Below are 20,285 nucleotides of genomic sequence, written 5' to 3' on the forward strand. Positions count from 1 at the left end.
AGACGTTAGAACAGGCAGGAGTGCAGGGGGGGAATTGGAACTCACATTGAGGACAAACGCTTTTAAGGTGTTTTCAACACGTTTCCTGGACTGGGTGTGATAAGCCTCTCAGTCAGATTTGCCTCCAGTGGTAGAAAAATAAAAGGTTTATTTGGTTTTGAAAAGTTTATTGGAACCTCTCTGAACTAGGAGAAGGAAACAGATTTCAGAACGTTCTCAAAATACTTAACAAAGAGCTTTAGCCACTGCTTCCCCGTATTTCTTTTTCTGTTGTACAGACTTCTGTTATGCAGAAATGGCTCTTATTTCTGTATTATACCACAGGAATGTGAAAATATAAAATGTTAATGTTGTAATAAACTGTATTAAAAATGGAAAATGCTTGATTTTTGTTATATGACGGGTTTGCATGTTGTCATTGTAAATAATCTTCTTCAAACAAATGTAACCAGTAAGGAACAAAATGCTTGAAATCTCTACAGATGACAAACTTGAATCATATGTCTCCAAAATAGCTGCAGCAGGTGCAGCAAATAATTAATAGTAGTATTTCCAACATATCTGAGTAAATGTGGGATATTTGTGGAAAAGAAATACGTTCTTTTAATTGCAACTAATGCAAATGGATGTTAATTTGCGAAAGGTGAAGCTTTTGCAATATGGCTCTTTATTTGTAGCATTCAATTACCATAGTTTTGTAGATGAGTCACGCAACTGGGAGTGAGAAACTTTGGATGTGTAACTATAGTTGTGTAATTTTTTTTTATAGTCCAGGGCTAGTGGGGAGGAGAGGCTTGCAATTCAAACCCTTCAACAAGAATACCATAAACAACACACCACACAAAGTCTTAGAAGAAAAAGTTATGGAGGTAAACGGCCACAACCTATTTATTTTAACTTTCTTAATAGTTGTAAAGCATTGGCGCCGCATATGGACAGGATCCAAAACATCTGCCAACCCCAATCCTACTCCAGCAGTCCTGCTGGGAGTAGCTAGGGATAACAGTGATGGGAAATACTTGGATGTGAGCCACTTGGTAAATCCCACTGCCACCTGGGGAGAAGCCACTCAGACAGACCCCGAACTGGCTTGTCTTACCACCGTGCCTCTCCCCAAAATTCCTTATTGGGATCCCCTGAAACAGGAAAGGGGCTTGCAGACCGCTTTCCTCCAGAAATGGATTCTGCCCAATGCTCACCCTGCATAAGTTGTGACAATAATTGAACCTTTAACAATAACAAGAACTAGGGAGGAAGGGTGGGACGAAAGCCGGTGATGGACTGAAGCCTCCCGCATACGGCTCCCCTTTATATGCTGGGAAGAAGAACTGGAGTGAAAACTGCCTCCGTCCCCAGAAAGCTCCGCCCATCCACAACACCAGCAGTTCTCACAGGCCCCTTCAATTAGAAGAACAGAGAGCTGATTGGCTGGCTCGCGGCCGCTCCCTGAGCAGCTTGCTGAGAGCCAGAACAGCTGCAGCGATTCGGCAGCATGCTCCTCGCCTGGCCCTCTGCATGCCAGACACCTGCTGCACTTTACCCCCTCCCGGCCCTAGCAAATCAGGCTCCAGGTAAGCCTGGAACCCTTTACTTTAAAAAGTATGGCCTGTACCTCTGTGTTAGTGATCTCCACCATTAAAATGGGATGGAACTGAGGCTTTTCAGGGAGAAGCAATATATTTTTATCATAATAATCTTCATTCTAGCCCTGCCAGTTAGAGCACCATTATTTCCCTTTTTAAAAGATATGGACTTGATGCTGCGAAAAAGCATGGTTAAAATTAGTCTGGGATTTGAACCCAGATCTGGCAGGGTGCAGTGACCCACAACAATGTTTACTTCAGTGATCCTTACCACAACAATATAGGATAAGTTGATACCATTTCCCCCATTATAATTATGTGGTAGGGCACTGAGAGAATTGTGGGTAATTCTTTAGGTTACATTGTGATGAATGGTGAAATTTGATTTCCCAGCTCACAACTCAGTCTCTTGGCTGTTATTAACAGCTCTGTCCTACTTAGACTTTAGGGACATGTGAACTCACTGACATTTATGGGCTTAAAGGCACACCCAAATCTGCAGAGGGCGGGAGCTGTCAGGTTGGAACACAATTCTGCACTCATTTATGTGGAGGCTAAACCCTCTGAGTTACTGAGCAATACTGCATGGGGATGATAGCTTTCCCCATAAAGATAAAGGGAAGAGGCTAGAGAGGGGATATCCGATCAGTCCCCAGGTTTCCCTGAGATGGCATGAAGGGGAGGAACATCCTAGACAGCAGATATTCAAGGGAACAACTACCTTGAAAACTTGCCTTGTCTGACCACATCTCATTCAGGCTGGCTCAGATGCAGCCCTTCATCTTTTTTGTAGTCATCATTGTGGTGTTCCTGTTGCTAAAGATAACATGGTACAGGTCTGGGGCTGTGACACAGCTTGTCAGTGGATCAAGCCCCTCCATTCATCCCTCAGCTGCAGGAAGATGAGAGGTACGCCATTGTCCTCTCAACATATAATATCTTCCATGGGTCCAGGGATGGCATTTTCACTCCTTTGTCCCAGTGAGGCAAGCTAGCTTTCCAGAATTTCTTATGTGTTTTGCCTCTCACACTGCCTGGTCTCCAAGGCAGAGTGATGTCTGTGCACATGCAGCACCCTGTTAAACCTAATTAGGGTTGCCAGATCTGGGTTGGGAAACAGCTGGAGATTTTGGGGGTGGAGCCTGAGGAGGGTAGGGTGTGGGGAGGGACTTCACTGCCATAGAGTCCAATTGCCAAAGTGGCCATTTTCTCCAAGTGAACTGATCTCTATTGGCTGGAGATCAGTTAGGTTGGCAACCCTAAACCTAACCCCCCCATATGGGGGTCAAAAGGGAAAGTTTTTTTTTCCTCTGAGGAGTTTTTACCCCCTTTGTGTCTTGCCCTGTTACACTTCTTTTGTGATTTGCATGTGTGATTTGCTGTGTCGGTGGCTCTGTGGTAGAGCATCTGCTTAGCATGCAGAAGGTCCCAGGTTCAATTCCCAGCATCTTCTACGAAAAGGATCAGATTGTAGGTGCCGTGAAAGGCCTTTACCTGAGATCCTGGAGAACCTCTGCCAGTCTGAGTAGATATTACATCTTGATAGAACATAAGCTTCCATAGAATATCATTTGATTAAAAGGATATTTAACAGTCTGGACCTATGCTTTTTTTTTGGGGGGGGGGAGTCACCCATGTTGAACATGATGCCCCTTAATACCAAGAAGATCTACACAGGGTCAGGAAGAATGTGTCACCATTTATAAAGATATCAGCAGGTTTTTTTTTAGTAAATTCTATAACCTCATCCTTCCTAAATATGCATATCTTCTGTAACAAAATTTGCACTAATTACAAACTTAAAAGCAACTTGCATTTTCTAGGGGCTCCTAGAGGACTGCTATGCATGTTCATTTTTGTTTGTCGCATTGCTCATTTTGTTTTCATCTGCTGCTTGAATGACTGTATCTCTTCCGATTGAGTCACCCCATATTTTTAATTTTAAATGTGTATATTTTAGTGGGCTAATAAAGAACTATAGTCAAAGTCATGAGGAACATTCCAGAAAAGAACCTGATGTAGCATAAGTTAGAGAAAAACAAAAAACAAAGAGAAGCCTGCGGAAACTACAAGATGCTAAACAAATTCTAATGCCTTGTTATAAAAATGATACAGGTCATGTACTGTAGATTGAATATCTTCAAAGTTGGCGAAAATACATCGTAACTCTGGTTTACTCTTTTGTCAAATACCTTTATAAAATGAAGTTTTAAATGCTTATCTCTGCTTTTTACCCAGGGAAGCCATCTTGATATGTAAGTCAAACATGCATTTAGCCCCTTGTAAATAGAAGACTGATCTCTATTAAACATCACTTACTCGTTTTTAGAGAAGTATTATTTACCCAGTCAAAATGACTGTATTGCTCTGTGCCTTGCAGAATGTAGCTTCGCACTTCTCAGTGGTGACAGATGGAGAACCTCCTAGGCCAAAGGTCTCCATTTATCATCTTTCCTCCAGAAAATACTGAAAATGGCACAGCATAAACTACAGTCTCAAGCAAACAACCTGGCTTAGAATATAAATGAAGGACAGGGCCAAGGGGCAATATAAAAACCCTCTTTTTCTTACGACTATGCTAATTAGCCACCATCTTGGAAGATTTAATGGGTGCTTTTCTAAATGTTCTAAAATTAGCCTTTGTCTTAATCCTTTCATCTTCATTTCCAATTGAAATGAAGCAATATATGTAGCTCCACTTGCTCACCTTAAACCTTTTTGTACTCTTGTCTCTGCTACCCATCTCTGAATCCCTGTCCCAATCTGCCAACATTCATATTTTAAACTCTTTGTGTCAGGGACCCGTCTTTTTACTCAGGTAATTATGTAAAATATGACTTTCATGGTGTTATACTACTACTAGGGTTGCCAACCTCCAGGTACTAGCTGGAGATCTCCTGCTATTACAACTGATCTCCAGCCAATAGAGATCAGTTCCTCTGGAGAAAATTGCCACTTTAGCAATTGGACTCTATGGCAGTGAAGTCCCTCCCCTCCCCAAATCCTGCCAGGCTCTGTGTCAAAAACCTCCTGCCGGTTGCGAAGAGGGATCTGGCAACCCCAACTACTACAGGAAATAACAACCCTTGTTAAATTCAATCTTTTCTTACTCACACAAGTGCCTACCACCCTTCACAACCTCTCTCCCACAGGTTCATGGTTATAGGTAAATCAGGCCATGAAACCCCCCTACCTTTCTTGTCTCTTAAAATATATAGACAACAGCCATGACCCTTTTACCTCTCAGGTCCTCTCTCTCACTCACAGAGACATCAGTAGAGAGGGTAGCCCAACCCCCTTTAAATAATTTCCCCCTCACTCAAACACTACACAGAGTTATTGGGTTTGGGGACTCCCATTCACACACTGCCACCATTCATTTATACCCGAAAATATATACAGACCGAGATCTTAGCCTGTATGTGTGTCATCCACACACACCCCCACGACAACCAGCCCACAGGGTTAAACAAACAAGAAGTTAACTTTTATTTATGGTTTGAACATAACACTGAAGAAAGTCAGGTAAAGGTTACAGTGTTCTTTTCAACTGAACTTTTGAACGTTTTCCCTATTCCCACATTTGGGATCTTTTCTTACAAATTGACTGTTTTCAGTCAGCTTTAAGCTGCTCTTAACTTGCTAACTGCTCTCTTCAATTCCCTTAACTGCCGTTGTCAAGTCTCCCTCTCCCTAACTCCATCTGCTCCCATTGGTTGCTCTTATAGAGAGGTGAAACTTAACCTGTCCACCACACCTTGCTTGATATTGCTGACCACTAATGAAGTAAGCAAGGCCTTGAAGACTGTCCTTCAGCTTTCCCTCAGCATAATGAGAATGATGGTGATGTATCTCACAGAGTTTCTGTGAGGGTGAAGTCCTTCGCAAGCCAGAAATAATACAGTAATAAGTTAAAAGATTAATTGTGTTTCATAGCAATTACAATATAAGGCCCAAGAGGACATAGAAACAGTATGTTAAGATTATGAACATCCCAGCTGCTCAGAAATTGAAATCTTTACCAGTATTCAGTCCTGCATAAATCCACAATCCAGCTTGTTGTCTGTTTGCATATGAATGTATTCCAAAGTATAATTTACTTGGTATACTTCCTAATAATGTTAACAGCCCATTATTGAAGGGGGGGGGACTCTTTTGGAGCCAGCATGACCCTGTGCCCGGGCGTAGGTGCCACTTTATCATGGTATAAGGTGGCACCTATGTCGGCATGGGGGCAAACACGCTAGTGTCTGGGCACTGCCAGGCACCGCCAGCCCCCTCTGCCAATGCAGCCACACCGGCAGGGCTTTTCCCAGAAGGGAAAGCCCACGCCAGCATGGGGGGGTGGGCGTTTCCAGGGGCTGAGCTTCCACAGCCCTTTCAACCCAGGAACGCCCCCTTGAGCAGCAGCAGGGCTGCGCAATGGGGCCTTCCCCCCCTTTTACTATAATTTAATTTTTTAAATTTTTTTTTTTTTTGTATCCACATGATCTGAGAAGCTTCTGAGGAGCTGGTGTGGCTCAGCCGCTCCTGGCTACCACGGATCTACTCCCCCCTTCAGGATTGCGCTCTAAGTATCTACAACATAGCTAAAGAATAACTAAATACAACATAGCTGGAAGGGGGGGGGCTGAGAGAACTGAGGATTGGTGTTTTACAATATATATTGTGAAAATAGAAAAAAATATTGCTTCATAGCTTTCTATATATGTACTTGCACATAATTTTGTTTAGTTGAAATAATAGCTTGGATCCTACAAATGTGAGCAGTTACCTGCTCTTTTCTGTCTCCTTATCCCCCCAAAGCCCTAAAATCCCACATGAGTCCCCCAAAAGCTAATGCTTGGAGCCAGGAGAGCCTTGTGAACAAAAAAACATGGGACATAGAAGGGTCTACAGTGAGGAGGGGGGAGTCGTACAAATATGTGGGAGATGTGTGTTAAGACATCTTTTCACAGAAAATCTTCAGCTGAAAAAGACAAATTTGGCTGCAATCCTAAAAACACTTTCTTGGAAGTAAGCCCTATTGAATAAAATGGGACTTTCCTCTGAGTAGACCTGCTTGAGATGGCTTCCTTTGTTGTTCGGCTGCTCCCTCTTATGCATTTAAATTTGTTTTCTATTTTGTTTTAATTGTTTTGTGTCACCATTTGGTTCCTTTGGACAGCTAGCTATGGACTCATAAAAATTATATTTTTTGGATCTTTACTGAAAAATACTTGCTTTCATCTTGTCAGTTCTACCTCCCCTCTGAAGTTGTCTCATGTATTTTTAGACCTCTATTATGTATCTTTCTATCCGTTTATTACAGCTTCACCAACATTTTTCAAACCAGGCCAGAACTTCTGAGATTTCACTGATTAATAGCAGTTCAACATATTACAAAACCCTGTTCAGTGTTTGATCATTCTCTGGATAAAATACAAAGCATTTCAGTTGCAAGAAGAAAATCTGTCCGTTCCTTAGCGCCAAAATGTCCACCCAACTCATGAACACCGACACAGAGAGAACTTCTCTAAACAGCTTGCTCCTAGGCATGCTTTTTTGGACATATCTCTCAAAGCATTCAATAGTGCTTATTCCAAGGTAAGTGCAGAGGATTGGCATCCATGTGGCTAACCTTCCCACTCTGTTCTGCAAAAAGTATCATAATTCGGGATTATGTCACTGCTCATATTTCAAGGGTTAACATATGTCTCTCTTTCTCTTTCAAAAGCCATAGGTGTTTTTTTTTTTTTTTAAAGTTCTTGCTGGCTTCATTCTGAGCCCTGTCAATTATGAAAGGTCATTCTGGCCAGCCAAGGGAGGCAAGACCTGAAACAGCTGGTGTGTGAAAAGCTTGACAGAGGCCTTCTTAAAAATTGCTGGCCTGGCAATATTAACTTTAAATTAAGTGAATGAAGAGGAAAAGGCAGCAAACCTTTCAGACTCGTTCTGCTCCCATGCCCTGTTTTCTGCTGCCACTTTGAAGTTCTTTTTTATTTCACTATTGCAGAGCAGATGCGTACGGACTCAAATATAACATTCTTCAGTGGCTTCATGAGAAGCATAGTTTAGTAAGACGATTAGACGCCCTCCTAACTCTTTACTATCTCCAGTGTGTTCCATTTCCACTCCAATCCACCTTTGCTTTTCGAAATGACAGTAGATGTTACGTGTGGTCATTTTATTATTTTCCTGGCAGGGCTCCTGTGTCTTCAACAGCTGCATGACAGGCAGAAACTAAACAGATGAAGGGTTTCTCATCACTGCATCTCTATGACAGATAAAGGTTTGCTTATTGAACTTCACCCTGTCATACAATGATAAAGGCACAAGGGCCCTACCAAGGAGAAAAAAGTAGCAAATCCACATTAGAAACAAAGCAAACATGGAAAATAATTCAGTTTCCTGTCATATGGTGCTTTAGAGGGCTACTTTTTTAATTGTTATAGTTGCCAACTGACCAGAAAAGATACTGCCAAGCTACCTCTTGTGCCTTCATCAGCAAGCAAAGCTTTTCACAACTGGGAGAAAAAATGCTACCGTCTGCAAACCAAGCTACTCTCAAAGATCAACTACAGAGGCCAGTTAGTAAAAGAAAAGTTGGCAATCCTATCCATGATATTGAATTCATTCTGTCATCAATGTATGTGCCATCAAGTCACAACTGACTTACAGTGAGCCCAGCAAGGGGCTTTCAAGGCAATTGAGAAGTAGAGGTGGTTTGCCATTGTCTTCCCCTGCAGAGTCTTCCTTAGTAGTCTCTCATCCAAATACTGACCCTGCTTAGCTTCCGAGATCTGATGAGATCCGGCTATACCATGCTGCCTTCCCTCCTGCTGTCATCAACAGTGCAACCAAAATCAATGGGCAATGAAGATACTTAGCATGATCAAAAATATACTACAGGCATATATATCTGAAAGTGATTGTAATGAACAAAATACATGTAATAAACAAAAATCTCTCTGTATTTTTCTAAAAAAAATACCTTGGCTTCAGGAAAATGACTCTCCAGTTTTGTATGTCTAATCCATGCTTTTCTTGGTTGATCGGTCCAATTGAGGGCAAAATGAAAGCCACAGTGCTAAAAAGATCTCTCTGTCCTACAGTATGCACCATGAATACAAAGTTCATTGACGATATGAACTTTCAAGGACACTTTTCTTCAATAAGAGCATTCTAGGATCTGGATTATTTTCAAATAATTGCAAGTGTGCAGCTATGCTTTAAAAAAACAGACAACAGACAAAAAGTGCAGCACTCAAACAATACGTCACAATACCCCTTGGAATTAATTGCGCACAATAGGTTTAATATGAACAAATGGAGAACGCTCATTTTAAAATTCTAACTATACACTGCAATGTGTGAAAGGCGAATTTGCATGACAAGGGATTTTTGAAGAGCAAAAGATGCTGCTGTATCCTCACCTTTACCGCCAGATGGCATTGTTGCTACATCATCAGAGCCTGGCAAGCCAGTCCTTATCCCATTGTTGAAGGTGTGTCCATCTGCTGGTTGTAGCTGCCAGTTTAGCCCCAGCATATGCATTGCTGCAAGACAGACAAAGCCAGGAAAAATAAACATATAATACATACATTACACACACAAAAAAAAAAACCTCATGTAGGGGGAGAGAAGAATTTTAGTCACATCAGGAATATCTCGGGGGAAGGGACAACATTTCCCCAGCCCTCCCAAACGTAAAAGAGGCCTTACTGCAGTTAATATTTGATAAATTACTGTTTTATGTCATGTTATAATCATAAATTTGATAGGGCTACATATAATTTTAAATGGGAGATAGAAAAGCCAGTTTCTTGCTCTTTTCTTTCTACCTTAGATATGTCAAAATATCCTTTAAAAAAAAGTCTTATTATTTTTGCATAAGAAGGCTGCAGTACTATGCCCACTGAAATATGTGGGACATGCATCTTTAGTAAGCACGCATATTATCAGGCTGAAAGTCTTATATCCACAAGTATAGCATAATTAATATATAACTTCACAATGGACCCAGGGTTTTTTCCTGGGTATTTTTGTATTTGCTATCATATATTAAAACCTCATTGTGAAAAGTTTTTGTTTCCTGATAGCTATTAAGTGTTCATTGTTAGAAAAACAACATTTCCTTTTAGCTCTAACTTCATGGACTTTTAAGGAAGTCCATGAAGTTAGAAGAGGCTTCTCATGACATTTCTAGAAGAGGCTTGGGAATTGCACCACTGGAAAAGACAGACAATTTTTAGGAGGAGGACCAATAAAGACACTTTTGCCCATGCTACATAAATTCCTTTCTTTTGTCCCCCCCCTTTTTTTTTGGGTGTGACATCAAGTCACAGCTGACTTATGGCAACTCCATAGGGTTTTCAAGGCAAGGGACATTCAGAGGTGGTTTGCCATTGCCTCCTTCTGCATCATGACTCTGGTATTCCTAGGAGGTTGCCCAGCCAAATATTAAGTAGGGCCGACCCTGCTTAGCTTCTGAGATCTGACGAAATCAGGCTAGCCTGGGGCTATCCAGGTCAGGGCATTTAGTCCCATTATAGTTTTTGGCTAAACTGATTGTTGGAAGCACTTTCATATCTGTAAAACCTGTGATCACAAGAGCTTTGCAGAAAGACCAACACATACTTAAGAAGCCAGCATGTGAATGTGACAAATAAATTTGTGCAAACTTACATTTATCACACAACTACAGAGGTAGCTGAGACTCACTACAGCCGTGTTTACTTGATTCTTGGCAATGTGTGAAATGGCTCTTTGGAGACAATTATTGATGGCTATGTATTCCATATGGGCACCCCACACCCTACCCTCGATTCTCAAGGAAAGGCATTCAGCCCAAGATGCAGAAAGTCGGGTCAAATTAGGGTTGCCAGGTCCCCCCTCCCAATTGGTGGGAGGTTTTAGGGGGCAGGGCTGTTGTGGCCATGCACGCGCATGCGATGATGACACTTCTGGTTTTACTTCTGGAAGTGCCGTCATCGCATGCATGCACACGCAGCCCTGGCTCTGGAAGGCTGGGTAGATTGGCAGGCAATTGCCCGCCGATATCACCCACCTGGCAACCCTAGGTCAAATACAACAAACAAACATTTAAAAAGAGTTACAATCATTCAATACCAATATCACATTTTAAGTGAAGGGTTTCCACCCTTTTTCTTGGTGGATCTCAGATGTCTTCAAATAGTTGTGTAACCAGTAGAAAACAGCAAGAGAAATTTTTCTCAACAGTGAAAATTCTTTGCCAGGAAAATATTTACCTACTGCTTTCTGCCTCTTACACAGTTGCTATAGATCTAGGAGCCTTTCATAATAAAAATTGGTCAGCAATCACTGATGCTAATACAGAGATTCATATCTGGAATATCTCTTGTGGTGATTTTCACCTATTCTGGAAACCTTCATAAGAGGCTTGATTGACACACAAACAGGCAAAGATAACAAATGTTGTTAATAGGTTTGCCAGGTTGCAACCCAAAGAAGCGCATATTCTTTAAAAGTGCCTTGTGCCGCAGAAGACAATTGCAGCCGTGGCTTCTGCTGCCCATTCCTCTCCTGACCCAGTTGTCTGCCCCCATTCCTTCAGCAGGACTCTCAGGGTGCCATAGAGCAGATGAATGAGGTAGGCACATAACAAGATTAGGAAAGGAATGAGCTAGAGAAAGCTGCCACCCACTGCATCAATAATGGAATACACATATAGTCCAAGGTATAACCTGACATCTCTAACGACTATCTGTGAACATTTCTTGTTTGGGGACTCACACCAAGGAGACAGATGTAGGTTTCTACTTTCTCCTGGCTGTTCAGATATATCTGAAAAGTTAGCATAATCACACCCATGGCAATAGTAAATATGCTTTACTTTGCTAATATGCAAGCCCAGTTACTGGGCTGAAAGGCAGTACACTTCAAAAGAGCAGTTTATGCCTGACCACTTCACCGCTAATCTGTGTTAAAAGCTAAATGGTTTTTATTGAATTCACATGCCAGAACTATAGAGAGAAAACAGTGGGTTAATTTTTGAAACTATTTTCCTCTGGAGACTCCGGTTCAAATGTGGCAGAGGTCACAAGCGAAATGAATTTGGTAGGCCTAGTCCCTAATGGTAGTTAGGCCTACATTTCAGAAAGAATGCACAATTCATCACTATTGACAGTCCCTCCTCAAGAGAGGCCAGCAAATGGAATAGCAGGGTCATGGAGGTCAGAATACAGGGCCAACAGAGCAGCCATGTGGGGAAACAGGCCCCGGCCTGACAAAGTTATGCTCAGTTCTGCTTAAGGCAATCAGTCATTTTAAATGATATTATTAAATTGATAAAATACTACTGCAAAGAATTCTACAGAAGCATTTGGATAGATAAACTGATCAGAAAGTTCCCCACAAAAATAGTCACCTGCATGCTTAGGAAAAGAGCAAATAGAAATAAAAATGAACACACCTGGACTAAATCTCAGTTCAGATGTTGCTAAGAAGCTATGCATTAGTAAAGGCACTGAAAAATAATAACGGGAGATGCTCCAGAAACAAGATATCACGTCCTTCGTGTACTGAGGTCATTGCAGCTTTGTGGAGCATCACTAAACTGTTCTCACACAAAAGTGTCTGGTAATGGATAAAGAGCCAATCAATAAGTATTAGACGTTATATGTGGAGTGACATCGTCATCTGCTTGTGTAAACATGGCAGCCAGCTACATATTGTGTTTACAGAGAGGGTTACCAAGAGCTGAAGATTTTTTTTAAGGATCAGCACTGTCAATACAGAGCGAGAGCAGAAAATATCTGAAAGATGAGACAAATTTTGTCAAAGCTGGGTGTTGAACAGGGAATAGATCTTTATTTATAATAAAATGTATTTCATACAACTAGAGAGGTTCAAAGAAATCTTCTTTGCAAGTGAGAATTACAGCCCATTCCTGAGCTGTTGGCGGGTAGGGAGGAGGCACCGCTGTGGTGCCTCCTAACCCGTTTTCCGGGTGCCGAAAGCTCAAAAAAAGCCTTTAAAAGGCTTTAAAATTTTAAAATGGGGATTTTCACCCATAGAGAACAGTAAGGCTGTGCCTGCTAAAAAGCAGGTGCAGCACCGCCGTTCTCGCCACCAGAGTGCTGGGCTGAAACAGGCATGCCTCGGGAATGCCCTCAGGGACGCTGGAACGCCCCCCAGAACACTGGCATGGGACTTTAAGTCAGTGGTCACCGGCGGAAGGTCCCGTCAGCATCCCGGGGTGGCACTGCCATGGCAGCACCAGGAGACTGGTGTCCGGGCCTCCCCGCTGGCGTTGGGGCCACTTATGGCAGCAGAAGTAGCCTGGATACCGGCATGGGGCCCCCCAACGCCAGCGCAGACCCTTCCTAGCCTCCTGAGGACTTTCATCCTTAGAAGTCAGGAATGCACTGTTAGGATCCCAACAGGAAGAAAAAGGTATTATAAATGAATACAAATTTACCACAGTGTAAGTTGATATATTTAACCAGTTGCTAACTGAGCTGTCTGCATCGTTCTACTAAGGGTCAAAGTGGACATGTTGCAAGAGAGCTGTGATTAAATCACTTGTCTGTTTTTTATTTAATTAACAGCCTCATATGGTTGTATGGAACACTGATGGAAGGGTCACCATATGAGGAACCTTTAACCGTTTCTTCTTTCCCTTTTCCCTTTTTAAACTTGTTTCTCCCCAAAGTTGAAATTAACTCAACCGTGCAAAAAAAAGAAAGAAAAAAGGAAAGATATAGACTTCTTCATGTTATGTCCATTTAATATTTGTCAATATAACAATATTATTTCAAGTAATGTAATGTAACAAAGATAGGACATTTTGGAGGACTTTCATTCATAGGGTCGCCATGAGTCGGAAGCGACTTGACGGCACTTAACACACACACAATGTAACAATAAAACAAAACAAAAAGACTAATTTAAATGTTTTTCTAAAATTAAATATTAGGAATAATTAGAAATGATAAGAATGTTAGAGAATACTGTAATTTCTCACACATTTTCGCCCTTCAAACTGAGGGCTGACATGAGTGGTTAAAGCCAACTCTAGAACTCTGGGGCCTTACCAATCAAATCTGCTTTGTCACTAACCTGTAAAGAGGGCCAGCATAGTGCACTGGTTAAGAGTGGTGGACTCTAATCTGGAGAACCGGGTTCAATTCCCCACTCCTCTACATGAGTGGCAGGCTCTACTCTGGTGGACTGGGATTGTTTCACCACTCTGCCTGCTGGGTGACCTTGGGCTAGTCACAGTTCTCTCAAGGTGTCTGTTGTGGGCAGAGGAAGGGAAGCCAATTGTAAGCCAGTTTGAGACTCCTTAAAAAGTAGAGAAAATCGGGGTATAAAAACCAACTCTTCTGCTTCTTCTAAATCCAAACCAAATGCTGCTTCTCTTTCCTGTTCCTGAAGGCACACAGTTAACAAATGGCTTGGGGCCAACATCAGTTATGGAGACTGAGGAGGAACATAATGGCAAGTTTCGATGGAACCAATGATAGTCTTTAGATGTCCTTAAAGGGTATAATTTAATGTAACTGGTAAAATTAGCTCATAGTTACATAGAGAGGCTAGTTTAGGTAATCTAATGCTAGGAGGGTGCTAAATTTGTGGATCTCAGTAATAGGAATGTGACACTGGAAATGTGTTGTGTTACAGAGTGCTACAAAAGGCAACACACCAGCTGTTCCCTAATCACATTTTCCAAGACTGTGGCTGCATGCATATATAAACTTAATTGGGAGTAAGTCCCACTGAACTCAATGGGATTTATTTCTATGTAAACATGCAGAGAGTTAGATTGTACAGCTGTTGTAATATGTACAATTAAATCACCATCCAGATTCATATTTGCTGATACATGTTGAATTAGGGGTGTTTTTTTTGGGGGGTTGTTACTGTGATTTCAGGAATGGTAAACACAAATATGTGATTCTTGGGCATTACAACAAACTACCCCTTCCCCCAAAAAAATCTTTGTGTGTGTGTGTGTTTGGATACTTACTGCCATCATCATCAGTTTTTCTTTGATTCTCCCACTTTCCTGGGTAATTGCATTTCTCCTTTCCAACTGGATCCTTGCAAAGGATCAGGGGTGTTCCCAGCCAATCACCATTGGAGACAAGCCCCAGAAAAGGAATTTTTACAGCCCACAGCAGCTCTGTGCTGGAATGTTTAAAGCCTGCAGCTGCTCCTCTGAGCTGGATGACATTTTCAAAGGAATGAGAGACCTCACCCACCAGGAAATCCTTATACAGTAGTAGTAAATAAGTAGGGTTGCCAACTCCGGTTGGGAAATAACCTGGAGATTTTTGGGGTGGAACCTGAGGAGGGCAGGGTTTGGGGAGGGACTTAGTCCATAGTCCAATTGCCATAGTCCATAGTCCAATGCCATAGTCCAATTGCCAAAGCGGCCATTTTCTCCAGGGGAACTGATCTCTATTGGCTGGAGATCAGTTGTATTAGCACAAGATCTCCAGCTAGTATCCGGAGGTTGGCAACTTTATAAATAAGATACCTCTACAGTGGAAGTCCAGTATGAAGACATGTGTCTCATAGTAACTGGATGATTCATCACATGCAATCACAAACACGCATGCTCTATTTATTTTTTAAAAAAATCTGAACTATTGTCAAAGATTTAATGACGGGGCAGGAGTGGTCTGCAAAGGAAGTCTTCCTTACTTTGTGAAAGGAGACAATGAGGAAACATGGCAAATGCAGAGTATTCAGAGGGAAGGTTTTTTTTAAAAAAAAAAGTCACTGTCAAAAGCTAGGAGACGGACGTTTCACATTCGTTTCTTCAGCCCCATATTGCATCATTCATTTTGTAGTAAGTCAATTACATATACAAGTCTATTTCAGTTCAACATTCTGCAGCAGCACTGTCAATAGGTTCCCAATGTTGAATTGAAATGGACTTGTATATGTAATTGACTTACTACAAAATGAATGATGCAATATGGGGCTGAAGAAACGAATGTGAAACGGCCGTCCCCTAGCTTTTGGATTTATACCTACTATTGGATATCCTGCTGAACTGATTAATTTTGAAACTCAGAAGAGGACTTTTTGCCTCCAGATACACACCAATAGACTGTTTCATGCTTACTTGTATAATTGTATATAACCAATCACTTAGTTGCTAAGCTTTCATGTTGTACACTTGTTTTGTTCTTTCCATCTTCATTACTCATTATAGACATGTTTTTTGCAACCTGTTTATGTGCATTTGTGTACCACTTTCCCGTGCTAATTTCCAGTACCTGGAGGTTGGCAACCCAAGCCATTCCCCCTCCCCTTAGGAAACAGTGGAGAGAAGTGTGCTGAGGGGCACCTACTTCAGGGATCTGTCGTACTGAACCCCTTTGTCCATTCTGCTTGAAACATATTGGGCCTTTACATTAGAGGAAGAACTATTTTCTATACAAATCTGATGCCTTTATCTTTAAAAACAGCAGCACCAGACCCTTGAATTGGTTCCCCATAGAAAATAATGGTGTCAACATTCCTGAACATGAAAAAACTACAACAAAACGGGACATCTTTGCCATGAATTCTTGATTTTCAGGTAGGACAGTACCAATTTGGGATTCAAATCCATGTTTTGTTTTGTTTTGTCCGAATCCCAGATCTGAAATCATTAAAAAAAAAAAAAACAGAGCCCACCCGTGTTGAACTAATAAATCTTAAGTAAGTGTCTGATTCCTGCTTGTTACTCGGGTTCAAATTAGACATTTTAATGAATATTTACATGTTGTCATTTGTATCTGTTCTAGATTTGTCTCACTGACACCAGTTTGATCTGGTAGCACCTATTTATTAGCGCTGCATGTAAAATAAATACAAGTACTTGTGGAGACATCTTATTTCCCACTCCCCCACTATTTCCTCTTTTCCTTTCCTGAAAGCCTCCATAGTTTCTCCCCTTTTCCTGCTTCCTTCTCTCCTTCTGGGGTAGCCAACCTCTGGGGGGGGGTGTGCTATAGATCTCCTGGAATCACAGCAGATTTCCCAAAGTTCCCCATTAGAGTTTGCATTTGCTCTGCTACTGATACAGAGGAAGGAAGATACCAGGCAAGATATATGTGTGCCCATGCACACCTTAGAGCACTGTGGAAGGAGGGGTATTTTAAATACTGGAAATCAGTTCCTCTTGCCAGCAGAAGAGTATTCCCAACACAGCTGTCTGCCTCAGCTGAATTAACCACGAAATTGCCTTCCCTGCACCTCTTTATTAATAAGCACTGGATACTTGCTGAAATCACATCAATAAGGTTTAAATGCTCAGTCAAACAGAAATCATCTTTAACCTCAATACTTGACAAAGCATCATGGAGCAGTATCTGGGAACTCTGAATATGCATACGGGTTTTTTGTGAAATACAGATGTTTTCTGAGTCACAGTTAACATTATAAAGCCAACAGTTAGAGTGAAAATATAGATGTCTTACAGAAAGGAGCAGAATCATAAGGGAGCAGAATCATATGGTTCAGCCACAGAAAGAAACGTGTAAGTATTCATGGAAATAATAATAATAACAATGTTAAGTGAGGCTGAAGAAAGGAAAGAAGAAAGGTTCATTTTGTGTGCTGCCCATTCACCAGGACTTCTGTCATTAGGTGGTGACAGCAAGTGTGTGTGTGTGTGTGTGTGTGTGTGTGTGTGTGTGAGAGAGAGAGAGAGAGAGAGAGAGAGAGATAATGACTGTCAACTTAGACATTGCTGAAGGATGAATGATATAAATAACAGTAGTAAAGAAATGGGAGAGTCCAGGTCCCCTAGCAATTTATGTATTGCTTCCTTGTTAATCCCTGTTCCTAGAGACCCTAAAAAGAGACAGACCCCATTGGAATGAAAGTCATCTGATGGTTTGAAGTGTGCTTATATGTAGACGATGGCTGGGGGAAAATAAATACAAAAACCTCTTTCAAAACTGAGTCAGTGATTTTTCTTTCCCAGGCCTGTACTGCGTGAATGGAATGGAATGAATTTTCAAAGCAATTCAAGACAGATACGCCCACAAATCCCATTAGCAGTAATGGGATTTGTGCGCCTATCACCCATGCAATACTTTGAAAATTTACCCCTCCGTGTCCAATTTCAGTCTTTCTGCTTCCAAAATACTTGAAAAGCTTACACACACTTGGAATTACATTACAGGGTGTGTGTTTTTTAACCCACAAGATCTGGCTTCAAATTTCCTGAAGCACCACCAGAAAGCATGTTTAAACAGAGCTGGAATAATAGTAACAACCTGTATTATCATTAGTTTTCTATCTACCATTCTGACAGCAATGAGAACAAACTTCTGTTTTATTCTCTCTTTTTTTGGTATTTCCTCCCTTCAGTCCTCCTCACAGAAATGTTTTGATTTTGTGCCACTTTCCGAATCCAATTTTTGTCACAAGAATGATAACAGCACTGCATGCTGCATTCAGAATTTGAAACCTCATGACAAAGGCTTTGCAAGAGGAGCATAATGCAGCACACCATTCATCCATTCTCATGACAGACCCTAGATTGTACAGAGAGCAGAAAATTGGCACAAGATTCATCAACTCCTGAAACTATACACCCTGAGCCTGCTTTTGTGGCAAGCTTAAGATTCCAAATGCAACCTTCTTTGCAAAGATTGTTCTTTAGTTACAGGACCTGGATGAGTATACAAAACAAACACAACAATTTGTGTACCACGTGGTGGACAACAGATGTCATCACTTTCTAATATCCACTGCTGAAGAATGTACTGTGCACCAATGCTGCACGTGCCACAGTTCAACATTCAACACAATTTTAGAAGAAGAATTGGTTTTCATATACTGATTTTCTCTACCTTTTAAGGAGAATCAAACCAGTTTACAATCTCCTCCCCTTCCTCTCCCCACAACAGACACTTTGTGTGGTAGGTGAGGCTGAGAGAGCTCTAGAGAACTGTGACTAGCCCAAGGTTACCCAACTGGGTTCATGTATAGGAGTGGGAAAACCAACCCAGTTTACCAGATTAGACTACGCTGCTCATATGAAGGAGTGGGGAATCAAACCTGGTTCTCCAGATTAGAGTCAGCTGCTCTTAACCACTACACCACACTGGCTCTCCATCAGTCATTACAAGCTGCAGGAAAAAAAATCAACCATGCTGATTGGGTTTGTTTTAGCTTATACCTCACTGTACCTCAAAATTTCCAAACAGGTAACAGCTTATTGCAAACACAGTTAACCGAACATTAAACAGGGCCACTAAATACTAATCCAAAAACTAATTTAAATTACCATTAACCAAGCAGAACTGACATAAACAGTAATGCTACTAACATTTGCCCCCTGGGTTATATATGCTGGAGAACCACTCTGTTGTACAGGGTAATCAAAACCTTAGTCTGCTGAGCCATTGTATCAAAACAGCAGTTGGCACTGCACCCTCCAGAGAACTGGATAGTCATAGCTGGATGCTAGCAGCCCTGCAGTGGCTTGGACCCCCACTGGGGTTGCCAGCTCCAGGTTGGGAATTACCTGGAGATTTTGGGGTTGGAGCCTGAGGATGGTGGGGTTTGGAGAGGGGAGGGACTTCAATGCCATAGAGTCCAATGGCCAAAGAGGCCATTTTCTCCTGGGGAACTGATCTCTATCACCTGGACATCAGTTGTAATAGCGGGAGATCTCCAGCCATCACCTGGAGATTGGCAACCCTAACCCCCATTTTGCTCTAACAAATCCCATTATCTTAATGTATGGACAAAAACAAAATTCTGTACTCGAAAGTACAGACACTATGCACCTGCCATACTGGAAAATAGAGATTCTCGTTTCTCTCTCTTTCTCCTTCAGCTAGACAATTTTGTAGCTGTAGTTAGGGCAAGTTTAAAATGTATCTCAAAAGCAGAAGAAACCGCTATACTTTTACGTGACAGCTTTCTCTGACTATTCTCAGCAGGAATGAAATTGGCCAGGAAGCAGGATAAGTAGAATAGTAAAAGAGTTATTTTTAGGAAAACATTGTAGGGAGATCTAATGTGATACACCTTTACGAGATGTGCATTTGCGGTCAAGATGAATTTGGAACCACTGTAGCATACTCAAAGCTGGATTAAACATTAGACCAAGCATGTGGTAAAACAGGCTTCCTGCTGCAGTGTAATTATGTGAGAGTGCCTGTGGGTGAAGAATGGAACGTGCCTACTCTGTGCCAAGCTCCCTTAAAGTTCTCCACAGTTCAAAATATGTGGCTACATTGTTATCTTGAGGAGCGTAATAGCCAAGTTGTCAATTACAGGGATTTTAAAATGCTGGTGGGCCAGCTACAGCATGAGAGAGAGAGAATGACCACTAACGTTCTATTACAGACTGTTCTGATAATGGGAGCTAATCTTGGGGAATATGCATATTCCCTCCTTCCCTCTCTCGTCCTGGACTTCTCTGGAGCAAATTCTCACCTCCTTTGCGCCTAGTTAGGTTTATCCATGGTTAATGTTAGAATTACATGGCATTAATGTGAACAATGGCTCCCTCGCAAACAAGAGTCTGCAAACCATGGTCAGTGCTAAGTTACCATGGACGGCTTCAATGCACATAAAACCCTAAACCATGGTCATTTCCAAGCACACACATGCACAGTAGTGATCAGGACCATGGTGCATGAGAAAAGGGGGTTTAAGCCTTCTTCTCCATATTACGTTCTGAATCTGAAACAGCTCCAAGGGGAAACCTAAGTG

The 20,285-nt window shown here is 41.6% G+C and overlaps 1 protein-coding gene across 3 annotated transcripts in view; it reads right to left on the bottom strand.

The window, feature by feature from the left end:
* The window catches only part of TENM2 (teneurin transmembrane protein 2), an 860,742-nt gene that overhangs the window by 186,796 nt on the left and 653,661 nt on the right, over positions 1 to 20,285 (bottom strand). For all 3 annotated transcript variants that reach the window (XM_056867244.1, XM_056867243.1, XM_056867245.1), the window contains one exon: positions 8,999 to 9,121. In XM_056867244.1, coding sequence (XP_056723222.1) covers positions 8,999 to 9,121 — 123 coding nt within the window. The remainder of the gene's footprint in view (positions 1 to 8,998; positions 9,122 to 20,285) is intronic.

The sequence above is a fragment of the Euleptes europaea genome, chromosome 1 (assembly GCF_029931775.1).
Source record: "Euleptes europaea isolate rEulEur1 chromosome 1, rEulEur1.hap1, whole genome shotgun sequence".
Classification (NCBI taxonomy): Eukaryota; Metazoa; Chordata; class Lepidosauria; order Squamata; family Sphaerodactylidae; genus Euleptes; species Euleptes europaea.